We start from the raw sequence: 23,173 nt of genomic DNA, 5'->3' as shown, positions 1-23,173 counted from the left end.
TCCCTCCCCTGTGTCCTGGCTGCGTGTGATTTCTTGCATTATTGCTATGAGCAATAATAGGAATGGGAGTGTCAGTGTCAGGCTCTATCTCACCTATCAAGCTGGGAGCTCAGCTGGAGGCAGGGCCAGGCAGCAGCTTCTCTGGATCCCTGACCTTCTGTAACACATGGCTGAGTATCCTGGAAATGCATGGTGAAGGCTTGTGAAATGAGGGTGAAAAGCCCGTTCGTCCACCATTCATTTATTCATTGATTCTTTCATGTGTATTTATTGGTTGAGTTCGGACTTGAATCCAAGACCTTCTGACCAAAATCTGTGCTCTTCCTTCCCGCCCAAGGGTGTGAGTTATGATTGCGGCTATTAATTCTAGTTTGTCTTAAAGGGCCCTGAAGTGTGAGCATGTTCTCCACCAGGCTGTCTGATTTGGGAGGAAAGGTCATCTCCAAGGACTCGGGGCTGATGTTCTCAGTGTTCTGGAGTCCTGAGGTTTTTCTGTCCCAGAGTGTCACCCAGGTGGATGACCCCCAAATGGGAAATGTGAGGAGCGTCTCCCCAGCTATGAAGCATCTGGGGCATCATTTCTGAGATCCCGGGCACCAGACTTAGGTCACTGTCCTTCTGCCTTTGTCTACCCCCAGCTCCATGCCTCTTTCAAGGTCATCCATCCCTAGAGGGATCAGATGACAGCATTTGTGGGGGGAAATGGAAACCTTAGCCCTCAAGACTGCTGGACACCCTTGTTTTCCTACCCTGGCAATTCTTTTCTTTTCTTTTCTTTTTTTAACGTTTTTCTTGAGGTTTAACTTAAGGCATGGGCAAGTTCACAAATGTCTAACATGGACATCGACAAGGATGATGACCCTTTGATCAGGATCTAGGACATGCCCAGCTCCTGGCAGTTGCTTGGACTTCCCACCTGATGCTCCCCTCCCTCAAGGCAGCCACTGCCCCGACCTCTATCATTATAGGTGAGTTTTACCTGGTTCTGAACTTCGCATAAATGGGATCACAGAGGGTGTCCACCCTTGGATCCTGCTTCTCTTATGGCGAGGAGCAGGTGTTACTCCTTTTCACGGCAAGGTAGTAGTCTCTGGTTCCATTTTTTTATGTTGCAGTAAAATACATATAACACATGACTTGTTTTAACCACTTTAAAGTATGTCATTCAGTGACACATAGTACCTCCAGTTCACAATGTCTCGGCACCTTCACTGACACTAGCTCTGGAACTCTTACATTCCCATTAGCCATCACTCCCCATCCCCTCCCCCAAGCCCCTGGCAACCAGTATTCTACTTTCTATCGCTATAAATACATCCTTGACATTTCATACACTATCTGGCCATTTCTATCAGGCTTCCATCATTCAGCATATTGTTTTCAAGGTGCATGCATATTGTATCCACGTACGACTCCTTTATTCCTGACATTCCTGGCTTATCCATTCCACCATTGGTGGACTTTTGGGTGATTTGTACCTTTTTGCTATTGTGACTAATGCTGCTGGGAACATTCGTGCACAAGTTTTTGCTGAATACCAGCTCTCCATTCCCTTGCGTGTATGCCTAGGAGTGGAATCTCTGAGTCACATGGTAATTCTATGTTTAGTTTTTTGAAGAGCTGCCAGACCCATTTTCCACGGCGGCTGCACCATTTCACATTCCCTTCAGCAACGTATGAGGATTCCAATGCCTCCACGTCCTTGAAAAGACCTGGATTTTATCATCATCGTTGTTACTATTCTTGTTATTAAAAGCTCTGGGTACCAGCTTTATACCGTTTGTCCCTTTCACCTGTCAGTGGACATTTGGGTTGTTTCTGTTTTGGGCTATAGTGGATGAAACTGTTTTGAGCCTTTTTTGTACATGTCTTTTGGTGACTATATCTCATTCTCTCCCCTCCCCCCCCATAAATGTCTAGGGGCAGGATGGCCGGGAGTTGGGGTAAGAGATGGCTGGACTGCTTTCCCAAGTGGTCTGTGAGGTCCATCCATCCTCAGGAACACTTTGATTTTAGCCTTTTCAATATTTGCCTTTTTTCCTGTCCATCCTCTACCCCTCTCACCAATGCAGTACATCTGTCAACATCCATTAAGCATGTGTGTTGAGAACACTAGTTCTCAGCACTGGGGAGGGGAACAAAACTATTGGTCCTGGGTGTGCATCACTCCCAGTCTGGGATTGAAGGAGCCTGAGGTCCCCGGGGCTGTATGCTTTATATATTAGTTAATTTTACCTTTGCAACGATTTAGGACAAAATCTCTGAGTAAACACATTTAATAAGTGGGCAAGAGAGATTGGGAGAAGTCAAGGGGCAGATTTGGTGTCCAGCACCCTGGGTTCCAGGATGTGAACCCAGGATATCTGACTCCAGGCCCTGCAATACTCATTCATCATTCGTTTGTTCATTCATTCATCCCCTCTGGAAACACGTCCTGATAACTCTCCTGTGCCGCTAAGAGGTCTCAGTCCTGGTTCCCAAGAAGACCTCAGTATGCAGGAGGAAGAGCTGTCCATGGATGTCCCCTAGCCCTGGGGAGTCAGGGTTGGACTGCAGCGTGGGTTCAGGAGCTGGAAGAATTGCGAGTAGAGGAGTGAGGGCTTTGACTGGGGAGAGAGAGAAGGTATCCTCAAAAAAGGGACATTGGATCTAGGGTTTTGAAGAGTGCATAGGAGTTCATCAGGCAGATGATGTATTCATTAATTCAGCAAACACCTCCAGCCAAATCCTCTTCTGCCAAACTCACCCTAGCCTGTTCCCAAGGAGTCCCCAGGCTGGGGGAGTCAGAACCACACAGATTCCCCAAAAAGTCATGGGTGAGGAGCAAGGAGAGGTGGAGCATAAGTATGCCCTAGAGGAGAGGAATATGGGGCCAACAGGAGTCTCCTGGGAGGAGCCCGTGGCTCCAATTCCTCTTCTCCAGAGTAGAAGGAACAGGTGCTGAATGGTTTTTGCTTTGGAATGTATTCCTTGGGTTAAATGAGGCCACGATGGCATGATTCTGCCTCAAAGAGATGCTTGGGCCTGGTCCAAGCCACTTCCCAGCAATGCAGCATCAGTTTCCCCAGGTGATATATTTGGAACGAAAAACAACTATCCCCTCCCTCTGGGCCTGGTGGTGTAGTGGTGATGGAGAAGCATTGAATTGGTGCTTGTGGGTGGAGGTCCATGCAATTGAGACATTTGAGACCTGTGAATGGAGCAGGGAGGTCCCAACCAGATCTGGAGAGATCTAGGAGGACTTCCTGGGGGCAGCAGCACGTGAGGCAGGACTTGAGGGAGGAGAAGGAGTTGAGTACAAGTATGGGACAGGGAAAGGAGCACCTAGAGGAGGAAGAGCACTTCCTGTGGGGGAGAACAGCATGTGCAAAGGCTCTGAGGCCAGAACAGACTGGGTGTGTTGGAAGAGTACAAGCCCACGGAATGGCTGAGTGGGGTGACTGGGAAATGCAAGAGGGTGTAGCTGGGGAGGGTAGTGGGGGTTGGGCCACACAGGCCTCCGGGTCACAGGAAGATTTGTGGATTTTAGACTGAGGGCCATGGTGGGGACCCATGGAGAGTGTGGGAGCAGACGAGACACGGAACACAAACTATAAAAAACGACCATGAGCTGGTTCCAAGCATTTTATAAGATTAACGCAAGTCACTACCCCATTCCATTGTACAGGTAAGAAAAGAGGAATTGACAGGGTAAGTGACATGCCCTGGATCACATAGCACGCGGCAGACCTAGGATTTGAATCCAGATGTCCTCAGTTTTAGAGCACTTAGCCAAGAGCAGCCCGGTCCAGGTGGTGGCCAGCTTGCCATCAGTTCCTTCTGCAAAATCGTCAAGATGTGGCACAGGGAGGAGGGGAGTTATGAGTGGGGGAGGCTGCATTTTGCTTGTTTATAATCCAGTCCTCTGCGAGGACTGCTGCTCCTCCAGCAACCCCACCCAATTAACGCATAGACGCCAGAAATGGCGATTTCCTCCCCTCTTCTCCCACCCGCACTGGATCCGCCTAAACCCCACCCCCAAGGCGGACTGGACGGGACAGCGTTACCGACACCTAATGGTAGCTCAGGATACAAGTTCCCGCCCCCTCCTCTCCCTCAGGCCACTCCCCAACTCCGCCTCTGGACAGTCCGTAGACTGAGAGCGGGTGGAAGGGAGGTGGCTGGTTGTACCCGTTTAGGTCCCTGCGTTTTTGCAGAGGACCATGAAGTGGTGCTTCGAGCCAATATTGAGCACCCCATCTTCCGAAATGACGCGCGTCTCTTCCTTCCTCCCACACACGTGTGTGGAGTGCATACTGTGTGCCAGACCCTGTTCCAGGCCGTCTTGGTCCTGCCTTCAGGAGCTCCTAGCTCGGTGTTCTCAAGAGGGCCAAGGGCTCCCTAAGTTTTAATACCGGGTTCATTCATTCATTATTCCGCTTGGTATATGTTCTTGAGCAAGAGGTGACCTGCTTGCATGGCTTGCAGTCTTGGAAGCTGGTTAGAGGGGACAAAGATGGGTCCTGAGCCAGCTTCCCAACCCCAGGCAGGGCCATGTCCTTAGGTCCAGACCTGAACCAAGTCAAACAGTCACCATTGTAGTCGCATCTCCTATGCCACTAATGACCGGATCAGAAAATGCAAAGTCGAGGATGACACAAGGGTCAAGGGCGCGGAACCCAAGTCTGGTGGTGTTAAATCCCAACTATGTCCCTTCCGAGTTGTGTGACTGCCCTGTGCCTCAGTTTCCCCAATGCTTGAACCCCTATCATAACAGCCTCTGCCCGGTAGGGTTTCTGTGATATTAAATGATTTACAGCATGAAGCAAAATCCAGCTCCGCCCGTGCTAAACTCTCACCTGGTTATCTATTCTTGTAATTTATCGTCTTACTTTGGAAATCGACTGGCCACAGGTAGCTCACTTCAGTAGACAGCTGGCAGTGACAGAGCTGGGGTCTTCCCGTGGAGCCCACATCCAACCCCACAGAACTGTTTTCTGATGCATTGATTTTAACCCCAGTAAAGCTGACATCCTGTTCCTGAACATAATTAAACATTGATTCATTTGGGCTTTGCTGTTCTCCTTTTGCATTCTGAATCAGTGTGTGTATATCTGAGTCGCAACATTTTCATAGGACTCTGGAGTACTTGGGAGCTCTGGGCATGAAGGGTTGACACAGCCCTGCCTGACAGTGCCTCAGTGGTAGTCCTAGAAGCATGAGAGGCCGAAGCCCTGAGTTCAAGTCCAGCTGTGCCATACACTGCCTGTATACCTTGGGCAAATACCGGGGCATCTCTGATCTGTAGTTTTCCCACTTGTCAAAGTGACAGCATGACAACGGTCCCCTGTCGAATGTTCTTAGTCACCCATTACCACCACCCCACCCCGCCACGTCTGGGTTCAAGTCCACCAGTCTCCAGTTGATCTGTAGTGGGGAAGCAAGATTCAAAGGGGTGGCATGAATGAGGGTGCAGCCCTGGGAGGGACTTGTTTGGGGGCAGTGGGGGAGCAGGGAACTGGAGGCTAGAGAGGGCAGAGGCCTTAGGTTCCTACTGATCTCTCCCCTGAGCTGAACCCAGGGTAAACAGCGGATGAGCCTCATGTACTCTTGGCATTCTCACATTGGACCTAGAACTACCTTGGCTCCCAGAGTCATTTCTTTGTGCTTCCGTTTTCCTCATCTGTAAAATGGACATGATTGTACCTACCTGGGGGGATGGCATCTAAGGTACACAGGAAGAGCCCAATAATTGTTGAGAAGGAGTTCTTGTTTTGTTTTAAACTATCATTGTAGGGGATTTGGGAGTACAGGGATTAAGGACCCCAGCAGGCTGCTGGGATTTGAATCCCAACTCTGCCATTCACCTGCTTGACCTTGGGCACGTGGCTCACATTTTGGCTCTGTTTCCCTCTCTGTAAAATCGGTTAAGAGGATTAAATGAGCGAGCATTTGTAGAATTCTGCGCAGTGCCAGTCTCCACTAGAGAAGGTTCCTGCCTGCAAGTGGCCCTCAGCCTTGGGATTGCCCTTTGGCCCAGTGCTGCCACCTGCTGGTTACTCTGGAGACTTTGGACTGAGCTCCGCCTCCGAGCCTGGAGCCCCGCGCCTACTCCCTCTGGACCTGTCTCATCTCTCCTTACTTCTTCCGGATAGTCCCTCACCGGAGCCCCCAGGTCAGGGCTGGGAACTTGCAAAGGGCCCGCACTGCCCGCGCGTCCCATTAGCTCTCTAGGAAGTAATTACCTCTTTAATCCCTATTTTGTGGGCGATAAACCAAGATTGTCCTCATTGACTTCTCTTTGTGATCACTGGCTTGAGGGCCCCAAGTAGGTCCAGCAATATGTACAGCCTCACGGCATTGGCGCTCACCTTGTCCTCTACCAGGAATACCCTGGAAGACGCTCTGCCCACTCCCCATTAAAAAGCTGAGTTCACAGGGGGCGCCTGGGTGGCTCAGTGGGTTAAAGCCTCTGCCTTCGGCTCAGGTCGTGGTCCTAGGGTCCTGGGATCAGCCCCGCATCCGGTTCTCTGCTCGGCAGGGAGGCTGCTTTTACCCTCTCTCTGTCTGCCTCTCTGCCTACTTGTGATCTCTGTCTGTCAAATAAATGAATAAAATCTTAATAAAAATAAAAAGCTGAGTTCAGTAGGTGCTGTGGAGGGGGAGCTTTCTCATTTAAAGCCCTTGGCATAGGAGTTGGGCAAGTTTGGGCCCCTGGGAATTGCCAGGAGCTCATTGGCTGGGAGGTGTGTGTGTGTGCGCGCACGCGTGTGCGCGCGCGTGCGCGCGGGCACGCACGCACATGCTCATGTTTGGTTGGGGGGGGTCTCTACCCGTGTGTGTGCATGGCAGGGGAGGACTTGTACTTCTCACCAGTCTGTGTACTATCTCCCATTATTTGTCTTTCAATGACTTCTTTGTGGATTACATAGGATGGTAAAGAGGGTGAAACATCAGAAGCCAAGAAAAGAGAGATAGAAAGACAGTGCGTGAGGATGAGTTTGCAGAAGACTTGAGTATAGATGCATAGGAAGAGGAGCCAGGGAAAGAGGGAGCTGAAGAGAAGAGAGTGTAAGAGAAAGATAGAAGCAGCATGGTATAATTAAATGGAGGGCTGGGGTAGCTCAAATAAATAGCTTTGAAATTAGCAGAGCTGTTGGTGGGGGCAAAATAGGACAGTGGGGCTTAAAAATTAATTGGATCTGAGTGATCAGTTTATCAGAGGCTTTGGCTGATAGAGGGAGATGACCTGTGGGTAATAGGGAACAAGAGAGATCAATGCACATCAGATTTGAGAGATTGTAATTCACATTAACAGATTAAACAAGAAAACTTACATAGGCATTCCAATTGATTCATGGAATGTAATTGCTAAAATTTATCACCATGTGTGACACAAGCAAAAAATCCTAGCAAACTGGAAATAGAAGTGGACGTCTTTGACTTGATTTTCCGTTAAAAACCTCCAGCAGGGGGCGCCTGGGTGGCTCAGTAGGTTAGGCGTCTGACTCTTGCTTTCGGCTGTGTTGCTATCTCCCAGCTGAGGAAATCAGAGCCCCCAGCGAGGGACTCTGTGCTCGTTGCTAAGTCCGCTTCAGATTCTCTCTCCTTCTCCCTCTCACCCACGCTCTCATGCGCTCTCAAATAAATACATACATAAATAAAATCTTTAAAAAACACAACCAAAAATCTCCAGTATATATATTTAGTGGTGAATATTGCAATGTTCCCTTTAAGATGGGCAGACAAGGCCAGGATGTCAATTACCATGGTGTCTGAGATGGTACTGAAGGTACTGGCCTGCAGCATAAGGCAGGAAAAGTAAATGAAAGGTCCAAGAATTGGTAAGGAGGAAATAAAAGTGTCTTATTTTCTTTACTGTGAAGGGAAAGATAGATTAAGTTGAAGAATTTTAAATTAATTCCATAGACCCAGAAAGAAGATTGGTGGTTTCCAGGGGTTGGGAAAAAGGAGATGGAGAGTGACTGCCAAGGGAGACAGGTTTCCTTTTGGGGTGATGGAAGAGTTTTATTACTAGATAGAACTAGTGGTTGCGGGGCGCCTGGGTAGCTCAGTGTGTTAAAGCCTCTGCCTTCGGCTCAGGTCATGATCTCAGGTTCGTGGGATCAAGCCCTGCATCGGGCTCTCTGGTTAGCAGGGAGCCTGCTTCCCTTCCTCTCTCTCTGCCTGCCTCTCTGCCCACTTGTGATCTCTGTTTGTCAAATAAATAAATGAATAAATCTTGGGGGACAAAAAGAGCTAGTGTTTGCACAACATTGTGAATGTAAAAAATGCTACTGAATTGTACATTTTAAAATGGTTAAAATGGTAAATTTTGGTATGTGTATTTTGCAACAATAAAAAAAAAAGATTTTAAAACTAAGAGTTTCCTAGATACTCCTGCTCCAGGAGGTGGAGCATAATTCCCTTGTTTTGAAGGTGGGCTGGGCTTAGTGATTTGTTTATAAAAAGCAGAGTAGGGAAGGAGAAAAAGAATAACTTGACAGTGGATAAACTTGGCAGACAGCATGTTACCCAGATGATCAAAGTAAAAATCCCCTGTGATGTCACGTGAGTATCAGGGACCTCTGGTGACAATAAGGAAACCCCATCTCGGGCGCCTGGGTGGCTCAGTGGGTTAAGCTGCTGCCTTCGGCTCAGGTCATGATCTCAGGGTCCTGGGATCGAGGCCCGCATCGGGCTCTCTGCTCAGCAGGGAGCCTGCTTCCCTCTCTCTCTCTCTGCCTGCCTCTCCATCTACTTGTGATTTCTCTCTGTCAAATAAATAAAATCTTTAAAAAAAAAAAAAAAGGAAACCCCATCTCTGTGATCTTCCCCCCAAAAGTCCATAACCCCAGTCTAATAATGAGAAAACGTCAGATAACCCAAAATCAAGGGACTTTCTGCAAAATACCTAATGAATACTCTTTAAATATGTCGAGGTCATGAATAATAAGGAAAGACTAAGAAACTCACGTTTATCAGTTTATCACAGTGTACTATCACATTGGTCTCACATTTAGGCAGAGACCAAGGAGATAAAATGACTAAATACAGTTTAGGTCCTGGAGTGGATCATTGACTAGGAAGAGAACATTAGTGGAAAAACTAGTGGAATATAAAGTTTGCAATTTAGGGGCACCTGGGTGGCTCAGTGGGTTGAGCCGCTGTCTTCGGCTCAGGTCATGATCTCGCGTCCTGGGATCGAGTCCCACATCAGGCTCTCTGCTCGGCGGGGAGCCTGCTTCCTCCTCTCTCTCTCTCTGCCTGCCTCTCTGCCTACTTGTGATCTCTCTCTGTCAAATAAATAAATAAAATCTTTAGAAAAAATAATAAAGTCTGCAATTTAGTTAATAATAAGTGCCAATGTAAATATTTTTCTTTTGAAATGTATATCCTGGAAGTAAGTACATGTTAGATGTTAACATTAGGGCAAGCTAAGTGAAGAGTATATAAAAACACTCTGTACCTTTTTACAGCTCAGTGCCTCTACAACTTTCTGTATATCTAAAATTTTTTCAAAATAAAAAGTTTAGGGGTGCCTGGGTGGCTCAGTGGGTTAAAGCCTCTGCCTTTGGCTCAGGTCATGATCCCAGAGTTCTGGTATCGAGCTCCGCATTGGGCTCTCTGCTCAGCGGGGAGCCTGCTTCCTCCTCTCTCTGCCTGCCTCTTTGCCTACTTGTGATCTCTGTCTGTCAAATAAATAAATTTTTAAAATCTTAAAACAAAAAAACAAAATAAAAAGTTTATTTAAAAAATTAAGAGATTCTGTTCAGAAAATGATTCCTAAATAGAATGAAAACAAGCCGCAAAATTGGAGATTTTTTTAAACAACACACATTAAGTCAACAAAGGATTCATATTTAAAATGGTTAAAGAGCCACACCCGTAGGAAATGACAGTCACATTTTATTTATATATTTATAAAGATTATCTATTTTAGAGAGAGAGAATTCATATGAGGGGGGAGGGGCAAAGGGAGAGGGAGAGAGAGAATCTCAATTAGACTCCCTGCTGAACGCAGAGCCCAGCAATGCAAGGCTCGATCTCATGACCCTGAGATCAGGACCTGAGCCAAAATCAAGAATCAGACACTTAACCAACTGAGCCACCCACATGCCCTTTTTTATTCTTTTTTTTTTAAAGATTTTAAAAAAATTTATGTGACAGAGATCATAAGTAGGCAGAGAGACAGACAGAGAGAGAGAAAGGGAAGTAGGCTCCCTGCTGAGCAGGAAGCCCAGATGCAGGGCTTGATCCCAAGACCTTGGGATCATGACCCGAGCCGAAGGCAGAGGCTTTAACCCACTGAGCCACCCAGGCGCCCCACCTTTTTTTATTCATTTTTTAAAAAAAATGTAACTATTGGGGCATCTGGATGGTTCAGTTGATTGGGTGTCCTACTTGTGATTTCAGCTCAGGTCATGATCTTAGGGTTGTGAGATCGAGCCCTGTGTCACTGGGCTCCCTGCTCCCTGGGGAATCTACTTGAGATTCTCTTTCTCCCTCTGCCCCTCTCCCCCTCACATGTGTGTGCTCTCTCTCTAAAATAAATAAATAAAATATTTTTAAAAGCGGGTAAAAAAACTTGAACCATTTCATCCTAAGAAGAAACCAATAATCACATGAAAAGTTCCCCCTCATGAGCAGTAAGAAAGCAAATCAAACCGAAATGAGGCACCAGTTCTCCCCCTTCAGTTTGGCATGATTCAAAAACTGGGAGTTGTCCAAGTGTTGATCAGGGTGTGGAGCAACTGAATGCTTATATGGCGTGAGTGTGATAAAAATAGTTGGAGGCATGTCAAAAAACAATCTGATGTTATCTCGTGCAGCTGAGCATGTGGGTGTCCTACAATCCAGCCATCTTACCATGTGCGCCAGCCTACATTTCCGAGAATGACTATAAAAGTTTGTGGGTTTTTTTTTTTTTAAACTCAAAGTGGAAGCAATCTTAAGGTCCACCAACTGGAAAGTAGATAGATAATCAAAGGTATAGTAAACCAAGAGGATACTGTAGAGCTGTGAAAAATGCATCTATTTGAGCACACGCAGAAATGTAGGTGAATATCAGAATATCAGAATCATGTTGAGCAAACAAGTTAGTAAAATATGTGATCATTTTATTCTAGTTACATAAAGTCCCCAAACACACAAAATGAAAGCATGTATTGTTTGTTGATAAATATGTGGTAAAACTGGAAAGAAAAGTAGGGAGATGAAAAAGAAAATTTAGGTAGTTCTTCTTTCTGAGGGGAGGGATGCTGAGGTAGGGGAGAGGCCCATGGGGTCTTCACTGTGGTGGTAATGGTCTTTATCCAAGCCTATCATTGCTGCCTTTTATTCCTTACCTAGGGCTGATCAGTATGTAATAAAAATTGGAAAAGCAATGAGAGTTACAACAATGGGTAATAATATACATTACTATTCCAAGTTCTTTCAGTTGTTAACTTACATAACATCTGCAATTCTGTGAGGCAAGACCTGTTATTGTTCCCATTCTACAGATTGGGAAAATGAAGTATAGAGTAGTTACATGACTTGCCCAAGATCATGCTTGGGATCAGAATCAGAGTTGGGTTTTAAGCACAGACCTCACTTTCAACTAACTCCATGTACATTCTGTGTTTATGAAATTCCTTCATGTGCACTGGGGGTAGGGGATTCTGTGGAGCTCAGCTTCTCGTGCTGTTCTAGACACTGGAGGTGCAAAGTGAACAGGTTTGTAGGAACCTGACGCACAGGGAACTGCCCAGCTAGGTAAGTGGGGAGCCCTGGAGAGCAGAGATGTGTTGGAGTGAGGGCTGAGTCAGGGGAAGAGTTGGTGACTGAGGAATTTCAGAGGGTAGGGTCCGTGTGGGGAAGTCAGGGAAGTCTTCCTGGAAGAAGGGATGTTCAAACAGGGTATTGATGGATGAATAGGAGTTTGCCAGTTACACAAGGGAGTGAAGGATGGGATCCAGTCTGAACGTGTGCAAAAATCCACAGGCTGAGTGGCTTAAAGAGTGAAACAGATACTCAGAAGGAGACCTAGACAGGGAGTGGCAAAGACACAGACTGCACAGAGAGAGGCTCAGAGGGAGACACATGACCAAAAGAGACAAGGAGACAAAAAGAGGAACAGAGAGACACAGGGAGAGAAAGAGATAGAGAAACAGGCAATGAGAGACACAGACATAGAGACAGCAGAATAGAGGGAAAGCGGAGAGACAGCAAAGAACTCAAGAGAGAGCCAGAGACCCACAGAGCGATTCCAGGGGAGATGAAAACACGCAGAACCATTAGGGAACCTGAGTGGGACTGCTCTCTGTCCCTCTGGTAGGGAAGCCCTGGGGGCGGGGAACCCTCACCCGGCTCCGGCCCTTTAAAGCTCCCCCAAGCCTGCAGCGCCCCCGCCCCATCAGGCGTCCCTGGGCTCCGCCCGCCAGCCCCACATCAGCACCACGTCAGGAGCTGTCCGCACCCCCGGTGCTGAACCAAGATGGCCGGCGGCACAGGCCGGGCCCCGGCGTGAGCTGAGCGCGGGCTGCAGCCCCGGCCATGCCCTAGCCCAGTGGCCGCTAAGCTCTACCTAACAGAGCCGGCCCGCCGGCGACCTCGGAGACATGTCTCTACTTTGCGTTGGAGGTAGGAGGCAAGGCTGCGGGGCTGGGGACCCGTCTGGACACGGACGGGGCTCGGGGTCCGTGTGGATGCGGCTGGATTTCGGAGGGGGTGACTCGAGTACACGCGGCTGGACTTTTGAGAGGGGAGCCAGCCCTTGTAGACACATCAGGGCGCCTGAGGGGGTGATCCGTGCAGATGTAGCTGCGTTCTCAGGGGGTCCTGGTGGCCACTGCTGGGGGTCGTGCGGACGTGGCTGAAAGCGGAGGCCCTTGTGGACGCCAGCAGGGACCTGGGGCTCTATCTGACTCCCTAATCTGGACTGGGGAATCTGTGTAGACCAGGTCATTAGGTGTGGAAGGGGCTGGGCTGGGTAGTTCGAATGAATCATGTAAGGTACTTGGAAGGAGTCCTGTGCAGTGAACTGGCTGTGGGTCCTCAGGAACGTGAACTAGCCTCAGAATTCGAAAAGGAGTGCAGAGGGAGGGGTCTCCAAGACCTGAGCATGTAAGATTTGGGTAAGGGGGTTTAACTATCAAGACAACGGTGAGCTCTAGGAATCTCCCTCCCAGCCTTGGGTGTAAAGAGTCCTGGGAAGGGGCTGGGGAAGACCCTTCCCTACGTCCTAGGAGGGTTGTGACTAGGGTCTGGGGGCGCTTTTCGCTTTAACTCTTTGGACTCCCGAGTTGGGGCTGGGGGAATCGCCTGAGGGCCTCCCCACTCCCCACCCCCTCCAGCACTCCGAAACGCAAAACGCGTAACGGGCCTTCCCCATAGGGAGCCGACCCCTCGAGGGTGCAGTGCAGGTCTGCACCCCTCCCAGCATCCTCACCTCACCCACTTTGCGCCGAAGCGAGGTAGGGAGAGGTGGGGTGGAGCTATTTTGGGGCCCGAACGCCATCTGCACCGAGGCCCACGCCCAGGCCCACGCTCTGCGTTGGGTTTGGGGTGGGGGAGAGAGACACAGGAGGGACATGATCGTTGCCCCGGACTTCTGGGGTGGGGGCAGACCCAGCCCGTCAGGACTCGTGTGTCCTGAGCATTCTTGCTAAGAACTCGGGCTCTGGGAGACCTTGGGCGGCGGTGGTTATGACGAACAGGGGCTCAAGTCTTATAGAGGTCTCAACCTTGAGTTTCAAGGACTGGGGTCCACCCCCCTCACTCACACCTACTCCCTCCAAGAAGGCTGAGGTCAGGGAAGAAGTGTGTTGGCCAGGCCTGAGATGTCAGGCTTCGAGAGACCTTAGGCAGCAGGGATTGTGCTGTATATGTGAGGGAGAAAGAGACAGACAGCTGAACACCGGCTTCCGCCTGGACCCCAGTGAACAGGCCCAGATCTGGGAACCGCCCCCGCCGCCCCTCCCCCTCCTCCCCTCCCCCTCTGTCGCTCCATTCACAAACCCTGCCCCGCCCGCTCCCTGCCGCGCGGCGACTTCCAGAGTGCTGTCCCGCGGGGCTGGGCAGGCGTGGACGCGGGTGTTCTTAAAGGGGCAGGGACCTGCTTTCTCGGAGCTCTTCCCCAACTGTATCTGATGGTGACAGAAAGGTCCATAGATAAAAAGCCAACTACCCACTGACCTAAGGAGTTAAGGGAGTGGGAAGGTGCAGAGGATCCCCTGGAACTGCCAGGGGCTAGGCCTAAAGGAAGTCGAAGGTGAATGTCCAAACCCCCTATTGGCCTCTTCCCCTCCTCTAAGTTGCCTAAAAGTAGGGGCCAGGAAGTGGGGGGCAGCATCTGGCACTGGAGGAGGGGGTCAATGTGAGTGTTCCTGGCTGATTCTCTTCTCTGCTCCTCCCACCCCCACCCTACCTCACATCCTCCAAGTTGGGTTCCGTGAGAAGGTTTGCCTAGTTGTGTGTGTGTGTGTGGCGGGGGGGAGGGGGGGGAAATCTCACCATTAACTCTGACGCAAACTGGAGGCTGGACTGCGGAGGTGGTGTGAGGGGGGGAGCAGTAAGAAGGGTGAGGCTTCCAGAAACAGAGGCCTGGGGGAAGAATTATGTTGGATGATTCTGTGGAACTTACAGGAAGGGAATCACCAGCAGAGTGAAGGGGTGTTGGTGGGAGGGGCAGGGCTATGTATGGGTGGGGTGGGAAGTAAAGCCCTGAGATGTATGGTGGGTGGAATAACACTGAGAGAGAAAGGGAGAGGCAGAGGGGGAGACCAGGATAAATGGAGACAGGGTGAAATACTGGGGGGAGTGATGCCCAGTGTGGGGAGGCCAGGGGGATGAAGGGGTGAATGGGAGGGGAGAGGGGGGAAGGGGAGCAGTGGAGCTGGGCTGGGAGGGCTTTCCGTGGGTCTGAGTTCATCCTTGGAGATGAGGAAATTCCTATATCTCCAACCAGAGGTCCACTCATGTTTGCCCACACCTGTACACACATGCACTGAAACGCTCATACACAGACAGTCTGTGTCGACAGTAATGCCCAGGATCCATCAAAGCTCCATGAAGACCACATGCCTGTGAATGCACACTTATGGACACATGTGCACATTCATGTGTGTGTGTGTGAACACACACATGTACATGGGACACAGCCACTCTGCCACATACACATGGCCCCTGAAATAAAGGCAAGTGTGTCCACATGCATGTACACAGACATGTGTCTATCTGAACATGCTTGATGCACGGTCACAATATCCATGTCACATAAAGATCCACTCATACCCTGACATACAGGCACATACCTAGGTATACCTGTTAGGACCCCAATCTCAAGAAACACACATGTGTACACATAAGCACATGCCAAGGCTACATGTGTACACGCATGAAGACACTTGCCTGGACATTCAAAGCAGCCCCTTCCAGCAGGTGAATGCTGGTGAGTACACAAAAGTAAACAAATACACATTCCATATTGTATATTCCATATACAACTGTATAACACACACATCCATACACACACAATATATGTTTCTAATTGACATTATCACCTGTAAGTCCTCATATACCTAAACTCACACATACTAGCATGTCCCACATACAGTCACACTACTCCCTGACACATATGTACAGATCATCACTTGCATTCAGATGGTACAAGTAAGCACATGTCCTTCCATGCACATATGTACATATATACACACCTGCCTGCCCTGGTAACACTAACAGATACACATGCAAACATACAACACATGCCAACTCTTACATAAATACCTGAAAGCAGGACATAGGACAACACCTAATATAAGTCTTGCCTCTGCCCCCTCTCATTTCTTTATCTTTGTGGAGTCCCAATGTCCCCCTCCCCCCCACAATCCACTTGCTAGGGCTTGGTAGAGTCCTGAGGCGGCAAATGCCAAGTACCACCTGCTTCCTTCATGAATTTATTCATTTATTTAATCAGCAAGCATTAGCTGAGCACTTACTCTATGCCAGGCACTGTTCCTGGAGACCCAGCACTATTCTGGCCTCATGCTGGTGGAGTCAGAGTGGGAGGACCAGGGAAGGGCTGAGGGAGCCACGGAAGGTGGTATCCCGGGCTCTCTTCCTTGCAGAAGCCTGTCTTTACCTGCAGCCTCCGCCCCCCAACATCCATTTGCCTGGGTCTCCGAAGATGAGGGGGAGCTAAGCAGAAGGGAAATGGTGCTCTAGGTGGAGGGAACAGCACATTCAAAATCATGGTCATGAGTATTCAGGTCTAGAGCTTCTTATGTACCTTACAACATTTTGCCAGGCCACTCAATGTTTTCAAAGGCTCCATAAATATTTCACGAATAAATATTGCATACAATTAGCAAATTCATAAACTAATAATATCAACAACAAGCCCCATTTATCTGGCTTTCTACAAGTATGGTGTTGAGGACTTTTTGCCCACTGCTTTCTCTAATCCTCACAGAAACCCACTTTACAGATGAGGCAAACCAAGCCTCAGGGAGGTTCAACAACTTGCTTAGTGCCACAGAGCCAGAAATGTAGCTGTCTGACTCCACAGCCTACTGGGGTTTGAGAGTGAAAGTTGAGCCTCTTCTTGGAGGAAGGGAAGCCAAGTCCCTTTCATGGGATGAGAATCTGTCCTGGGATCACCTTCTTCCTTCAACCACTCAATAAAGAGATGTGTCATTTCTCCCTGATTCATTGTGGCTCTTCCTCTGCTCCTCTCCCAGGAAGTCTCCATAAACCCCTCTGCTCCTGGCTACCTTGTTTCTGATACCATGTAGCTGGGGGAGTTTGTATCTGGGTCTTTGCTCTCACTGTACTCATAAGATACTCTCCAGGGTTGGCTCTGATTCATCTTCAGGAGTGCAATCTTAGCCCCTTCCCTAACTTGTACCTCACTTTTTTCCCACATACAATGGGGTTCCTCTGTGAGGTGCCAATCAGGACATCCCTAGTCCACCAGGCCTGGGTTCAAATCCCTAAAACCACCACTTCCTGGCAAGCCCTTTATCCTCCTCATTCCTCAGTGTGCCCATCTGTAGAATGGACACATGAATAGTACCCACTGCCTAGGTTTGCTAGAACTCCAGTGATATGAGACACGCAGAGCCTTTGGCACAATGCCTCATCTGTGGAAAGTGTCTGTAAGTGTGAGCCGATGACAGGAAAAATCGATGATGGTGTTTTTATTAATGGGGACTAAAAGCTTTCCGTGGGTGTAGGACATTTCCTGAGAGTTCACTGCGTTCTCAGGCCTGAGGAGGGCTCAGTAGTATACAGGATGTAAAAAGACATCCAAGTTCATTGGAGGTAATTGGGCAGGGACAGGGATTCAGCACCGTGGACAGAGCAGGAACAGAGCCCTCCACACCATGGACAGCGCCCACCTGCGCCAATGGGGCTGATCCTAGCACAGGGCTGCTGGAGGAGGAAATTCTGTCATTACTTCATTGAACACAATTTAATGAGCACCTACTATATGTCAGGCTTAGTTCTAAGTGGCAGCCCCTGGCAAAAATACAGACAGAAATCCCTGTTAATGTTCTTGGTGTGTTTATGTTTTACACCGAAGTCTTCTGTCGGGCTCCGGCTTATTTCTGTCAATGGAGGGTGAAAGCCCTCTCTCCCAGTTGAAAGCCAGTGGGGCCAGTGTCCTTACCACAAGGCTCATGTAGGCCATCAACATCACATATAAAACCACCAAACATCTTAAAATAGATTTCTGAATTCTGAATTCTTTCTTCCCTCTTTCTCCATCTTGTAGTGTCTTCTGACACCCAGTAAGCATGTCCCGAAGAGGGGATTTCAGGCACTTCCCTTGATGGTTGGCATCTACTCTTCACCTGTCCCCACTCCAGGCCTGGAAGGTCATGGAGGAGGTGCCCAAAGACTGAAATTTGTCTCAATTAGAATCCAGGTTCATCTGGACCCACACACTTAGAACCCCACCAAATAATACAAATAGTAATGATATTGGTAACGGTAATTATAAAAATATTGGTTATGACAGTATAATAAGCCCAATTCTAATAATGATGAAAAAGAAAGGGAAGCAGGAAGAGAAGGGATATGGGAGGAAGAGGAAGGGGAGAAGGCCCTACTTCGCTCCATTTTCCAGATGCACAAACAGAGTCCCAGAGCCTGGCAGAGCCTATGGGAGTCTCCAGCCTGAGCCCCAGCTCTCACTGCCACTGATTCTGCCCTGGCCAGCATCTGCCTATGTAACCACATTAATCAGTCAGGGCTGAAGGGGCCCCCAAGGGCCATGCAGTCTGCTGACAGTGGTGAGGAAGTGTCTCCCGCTGGCCTGTCAGAGGGGAGGGCAGTGGGCACCTCCTCCACCCGCCACTCCCAGCTGTCGCATTGCCCACGCCCTCTGTGCCCACTTTATAAATAGCCTTGTGCGTGTGACCAGGAGCCGGCAGGAGAGGGGTGGTGCTTCCGCCCCGGTGACCCCGATACTGCAGCTCGGCTCCAGCTCGAGTTCCAGCAGCGCCAGTGAGCAGGGGGAAAGTGGCAGGGCAGAGATGTGATGACTGTGGTGGTGAAGGCGACAGTGACTCGGACCATTTACTTCCTGGAAGACAGAAGGAGATGGACTTGGTCCCTTTTCAGAGCCCCACCAGCCCCTGCCTGAGTCCCCTCCTCCTCTGAGCCCCACCTCTGATGACATCTGCTCCTCTGCCTTCCTGAGTCCCCTCCCCCACCAAGACCTTCCTCCAGCTCTGGAGCTTTCTTCCTTAGTCCTCTCTCCTGCACCCCCTGCCCCAAACCCCATATCCCCTCTGAATGCTCCTCTCTACTCTGAGCCCCTTTCTTGATTCCTAATTTCTTTCTGAGTTTCCCCCTCCTCCCTCTGAGTTCCCAGTGATGAACACATATTGAGGTCTTCATTCTGGACTCACTGAAGGAGCCTGGGAGCCGGAGCCTGGCCTCAGGTAGAGCACCCCCCAATATCACCCCACTGCCGGTGGGCCCCAACTGAGCTCACTACCCTCTGGCCCACTGAGGCTTAAGGAGGAGGAAAGTGGGTAATCTGAGGGAGTGGGGGACGAAAGAGACAGAGACAGATGGAGAAGGGAAGGAAGAGAAACAGAACCAAGAGGAGGGAAACAGAGACATTCCATCCCCCACCAGGAAGAGAGGATGGAGGACAGACCTTAGATGATCAGCCTCCTCTCTGAGCCCTGCCCCTGGTCTGTAAATAAGGATACAGAGCAGGAGCTGCAGGCCCGGGCCCAGGCCAGGCCTGGCTAGACAACAATCAGCCCCTCATCTCTCCCTCAACCCTTCCATTCCAACTCTGCCTCTTCTTCTTGCTGGCCCTCCCTGGTGGACGTCTGTGTGTCTCTCTTTTTCTGTGTCTCTGAGTCTCTGTCTCTGACTCTCATGACTTGTTGTCTAACCCCTCCTCTCTGCTTCTCTTTCTTTCCCCATGTTGATCCCTCCATGTGTGCGTGCCTTTCTCAGCCTGTCTGTGTCTCTTTCACCATTCTTCTTCCCTGCCCTGCCCCTGCCTCTGCATCATCCCCACTCCCAGCTCCACAGTCGCCAGGTGTGCAAGCAGGAGCTGTCCTAGAAGGGAGGTCTGTAGCTCCTGCTAGGTATATTCCTAAGTGTCCCTGAGCTTCGCTCAGCCCCAGGGGTGAGAGGCAGGAAGTTGAGCTCCCTATAGGCTGAGTGAGGCTGAGGGTATGAGAGGGGGCCAGTGGGACAGAAGCTGAGCATGTCTTCAGGAGAGGGGCCTTTACATGTGAAGTTATGTGCCTTGAATGGGGAGGTAAGAAAGATAGCACACGATGACTAATTTAGGGGTGTGGGAGAAAGGGAGACAGAGACACAAAGATAAAAAAACAGAGAGAAGGCCAGATCTAGAAAAACAGAGAGAGACGGAGAGAGAGATGGAGGTCGAGAGAGGGGGATTCACTTTCCCAGGTTCACACAGCACTGTAAGCTGAACCTGGATCCACCTGACTCCATGCTGAAATGGTGCTCATTGCTCCTAATGTCCAGTCAAGGGCTTTGTCTGCACTCTAACCTCCCAAACCCAAACCCAGCTGTGATAGGTATAATGCACAACCCATTTGCATTTAAAGTTTCGGTTTTCTTGGAGGGCTGGCATTGGCATAGGAAGATAATCATTCTCTCTCTTGCTCTGCAACTCTAGGGAGCTCACTTAGTACTTCTGAGCTACAATCCCCCCCCCGCCCCCCCGCCCACCAGACACGTACTCCGTCTGTCTACAACAGGAACAAACAGTATTTATGGCAAGTGTTTAGAACTACTCCACGTCCCTCACCCTTGATGGCAATTCTCTCTTCTCTGGTTTCATTCGGGTGCTTTTGCAAGACAGAAACTCAAGTGATGAGGGCAGAGATATGAACCCAAGATGGGAGACCATGGCATTTTCCCAGAAAAGGGCTGAACTTGACTCTCAAAAGAAAAGAAAAAATAGAAACACAATTTTGTTTCTAGGAATTTATCCTTCAACTTACTGCACATACTCTTCAAGATGCACTGAGAAACAGAAAGTTTCTATAGAGGGTGTAGCATGCTGCCATTTGTGTAGAAAATAAAATAATGTACACACGCACAGCACACAATCGCCGAATCAGAGACCGTCTATCTCTAGCACTACAAGAACCTAGTAACATGGATTGCACCAGATGGGATCGTGAGGACTGGGGTAGAAAAGAGCCTTATTCTCATTGTATGCCATGGATTTTGTAAAATGTGCCTGTACTGCCTACACAATCAAAAATGTTCATTGAAAAGGAGAAAAGCAGAACTGTAGAAAGCAGGGGAAAGAGCTCAGTTTGGGAGCTGGTTTTGGGTGGAGACAGAGTGAATGGTAGAGAAGGATGCTGGGGGCAACTGCAGGGTACGAGAGATGTTGAAAGTAAGTTTAATATCCTGTGAGAAAAGCCAGTAAAGAGTGGAATTGCTTCAAGTCACTGTGAGTTGATGCAAAACATAAAGAGACCACATGGGACCCTGATGTATATTTGGGTTTCACCTTTCATAAACAACTTGGGCTGGACAAGCTATGTGGGCACTCTGGAGCCAACTCTCTGGACTCTTCTGTTCCATCTTGCCCAGTCCCCTTTGAATATTAGACCTCAAACCCCTGGAGCATTTGGTAGGACAGACTGAGCTGGATAATTGGAGGAGAAGTCTCACTAGCTTGACAAGTGGAGGGGGTCATTGGAGATTGTCTTTCTCCTCTCTCCATCCCTCTCTCCTTCCCCAACTGTTCTCTCTCTGCTGCAATCCTGGAGGGCTTCCTGTGGGAGGCCCCTCTTATTCTCTGCTCAGCTCCTTCTTTTGAATCCTGTTCAATTGTGGGTAAAGGCACAGCTGGAGGTGGGGGAGCTTTGCATGAGTTTGATGGGGAGGGATGAGGGACAGAAATTATGCCCAGGATCCAAATTTCCTTCAACCCCTAGGTCTGCCTGTACTCATCCGTCTGATGGCTTCTTTCTCTCCCTCTCATCCCTGCCTCCCTCCTCTCCTTCCTGTTTCTCTTTGTCTCCTTGTCTCTTTGTCTCTGTCTCTGATCTCATCTCTTGATCTTGCTTTTGTTTCTGTCTTCTGTTTGGTCTCTTGATCTGTCTCTTTTGCTCACTATCTTTGCCCTTCCTCTTTGGCTCGCTCTTTCTGTGTCTCTCTCCTCTCTGTCTCTCTTGTTACATTTCTATTTTGGTGTGTCTCTCTGTGTCTCTGTCTCTCTCTTCTCCCTACTCTCTACCCATCTCCCTTCCCTTTCTTTGTCTCTCTCCACAGTCAAAAAAGCCAAGTTTGATGGTGCTCAAGGTAAGTGGCCTCTATTCCTGCCCTGTCCTGTGTTGTCTGTCCGTGTCTTGGAGAGATAGCGGAGGGGGTCTGAGCCAGTGATAGGGGACTTGGGCTGCATGTCTGCTGAGCATCACAGAGTGTCAGACTTGGCCTGCAATCCCGAAGTCGCCCCAGCCATCTCCTGGAGAATCCAATGGAGGTGGTGTTCACCTTGAGTCAGGGGCCCTTCCCAGGACCCTAAGAGACAGGGTGGGGATACTTAGATCTGTCTACAGGTGGGAAACGTGAGGCTCAGAGAAGTGAAGTGAGTTTCCTACTGCCAATTTTGTTCTACTATCTGGGGCCTCAGTCTTCCCAGCTAAAAACCCAAAGCTATTGTACCCAGTAATTTCTAAGCAGCAAGATTAGGCATCCCCAAATTCCACATGTCCCTTACCAAGACCCTTCCCTTGGGCTCTGCGGGACTGGCGGGGAGGGACTCTGGGGTTTAAGCACAGAAACAGCTCAGTCTACTTGACCTCGTTATTGGACTGAGGCCCCAAATACACGGAGACCCTGGAGGATCACAGCAGGGTCATCTAGAGCTCAAGAATGGGCACAGGGGGTCCCCGAACCCCTGTGTTGACCTCCATTCTCACCACCACAGAGAAATTCAACACGTACGTGACCCTGAAGGTGCAGAATGTCAAGAGCACGACCATCGCTGTGCGGGGCAGCCAACCCAGCTGGGAGCAGGATTTCATGTTGTGAGTCTGCAGTGACCGGGCTAGCATGGCCTGGCACCTCGCTGGTCCCACAGAGCAGAGCCGGACACTTGCATGTTGTCTGGGACTCCACTCCCTCCTCCCTCGGCCCCTTGTCCAGCCATTAGCATTGCCTCCAAAGCCCTTCCTAAATCCAGTTGCTTCCCTTTATCTCCATGGCCACCAGCCAAGTCCCTGCTGCCCGCCAGCCTCCGCCCCTGGCCTCCTGCTGCTGCCCGCCTCCTGCCTCCCAGCAATCTGTTCTCCTCCAGGCAGCCAGGGGGATATTTTTAAAACTGCAAATCACATCCTGTCACTCTCTAAACTTGCCCGTGGCTCATGGCTTGTGAACCTCAGAACAAAACCCACACTCCTCTCCACAACACCCTCTTTCCAGGCCTGCCCCCTCTGACCTGCCAGTATCTCCCTCCATCACTCCTGGCTCACCTGCCCCAGCCACCTCCACCTCTGGACCATTCCCCCAACATGTCCAGCTTTTTCCCATCCAGAACCTTTTCGCTTGCTCTTCTCTCCTTCCCCCTCCCTCCAGCAGGGTCCTTCTCGACCTTTGAATCTCCACTGAGTCACCTCCTTAGGGAAGCCCTCCTTGACCACCATCCTCAAGCTGCCATTGGAGAGTAATTTCAGGCCTAGCCACCAAA

General features: G+C 49.6%; 1 protein-coding gene across 7 annotated transcripts in view; it reads left to right on the top strand.

Annotated features, from left to right (window-relative positions):
• Window positions 1-12,407: 12,407 nt before the first annotated feature.
• Window positions 12,408-23,173, top strand: part of UNC13A (unc-13 homolog A) — a 62,873-nt gene continuing 52,107 nt past the window's right edge. For all 7 annotated transcript variants that reach the window (XM_032315319.1, XM_032315311.1, XM_032315342.1 and 4 more), the window contains exons 1-3: window positions 12,408-12,603; window positions 21,757-21,786; window positions 22,415-22,514. In XM_032315319.1, coding sequence (XP_032171210.1) covers window positions 12,582-12,603; window positions 21,757-21,786; window positions 22,415-22,514 — 152 coding nt within the window. In that variant the 5' untranslated portion in view covers window positions 12,408-12,581. The remainder of the gene's footprint in view (window positions 12,604-21,756; window positions 21,787-22,414; window positions 22,515-23,173) is intronic.

Source organism: Mustela erminea, chromosome 1, assembly GCF_009829155.1.
Source record: "Mustela erminea isolate mMusErm1 chromosome 1, mMusErm1.Pri, whole genome shotgun sequence".
Classification (NCBI taxonomy): Eukaryota; Metazoa; Chordata; class Mammalia; order Carnivora; family Mustelidae; genus Mustela; species Mustela erminea.
This window is presented reverse-complemented; position numbering and strand designations above follow the sequence as displayed.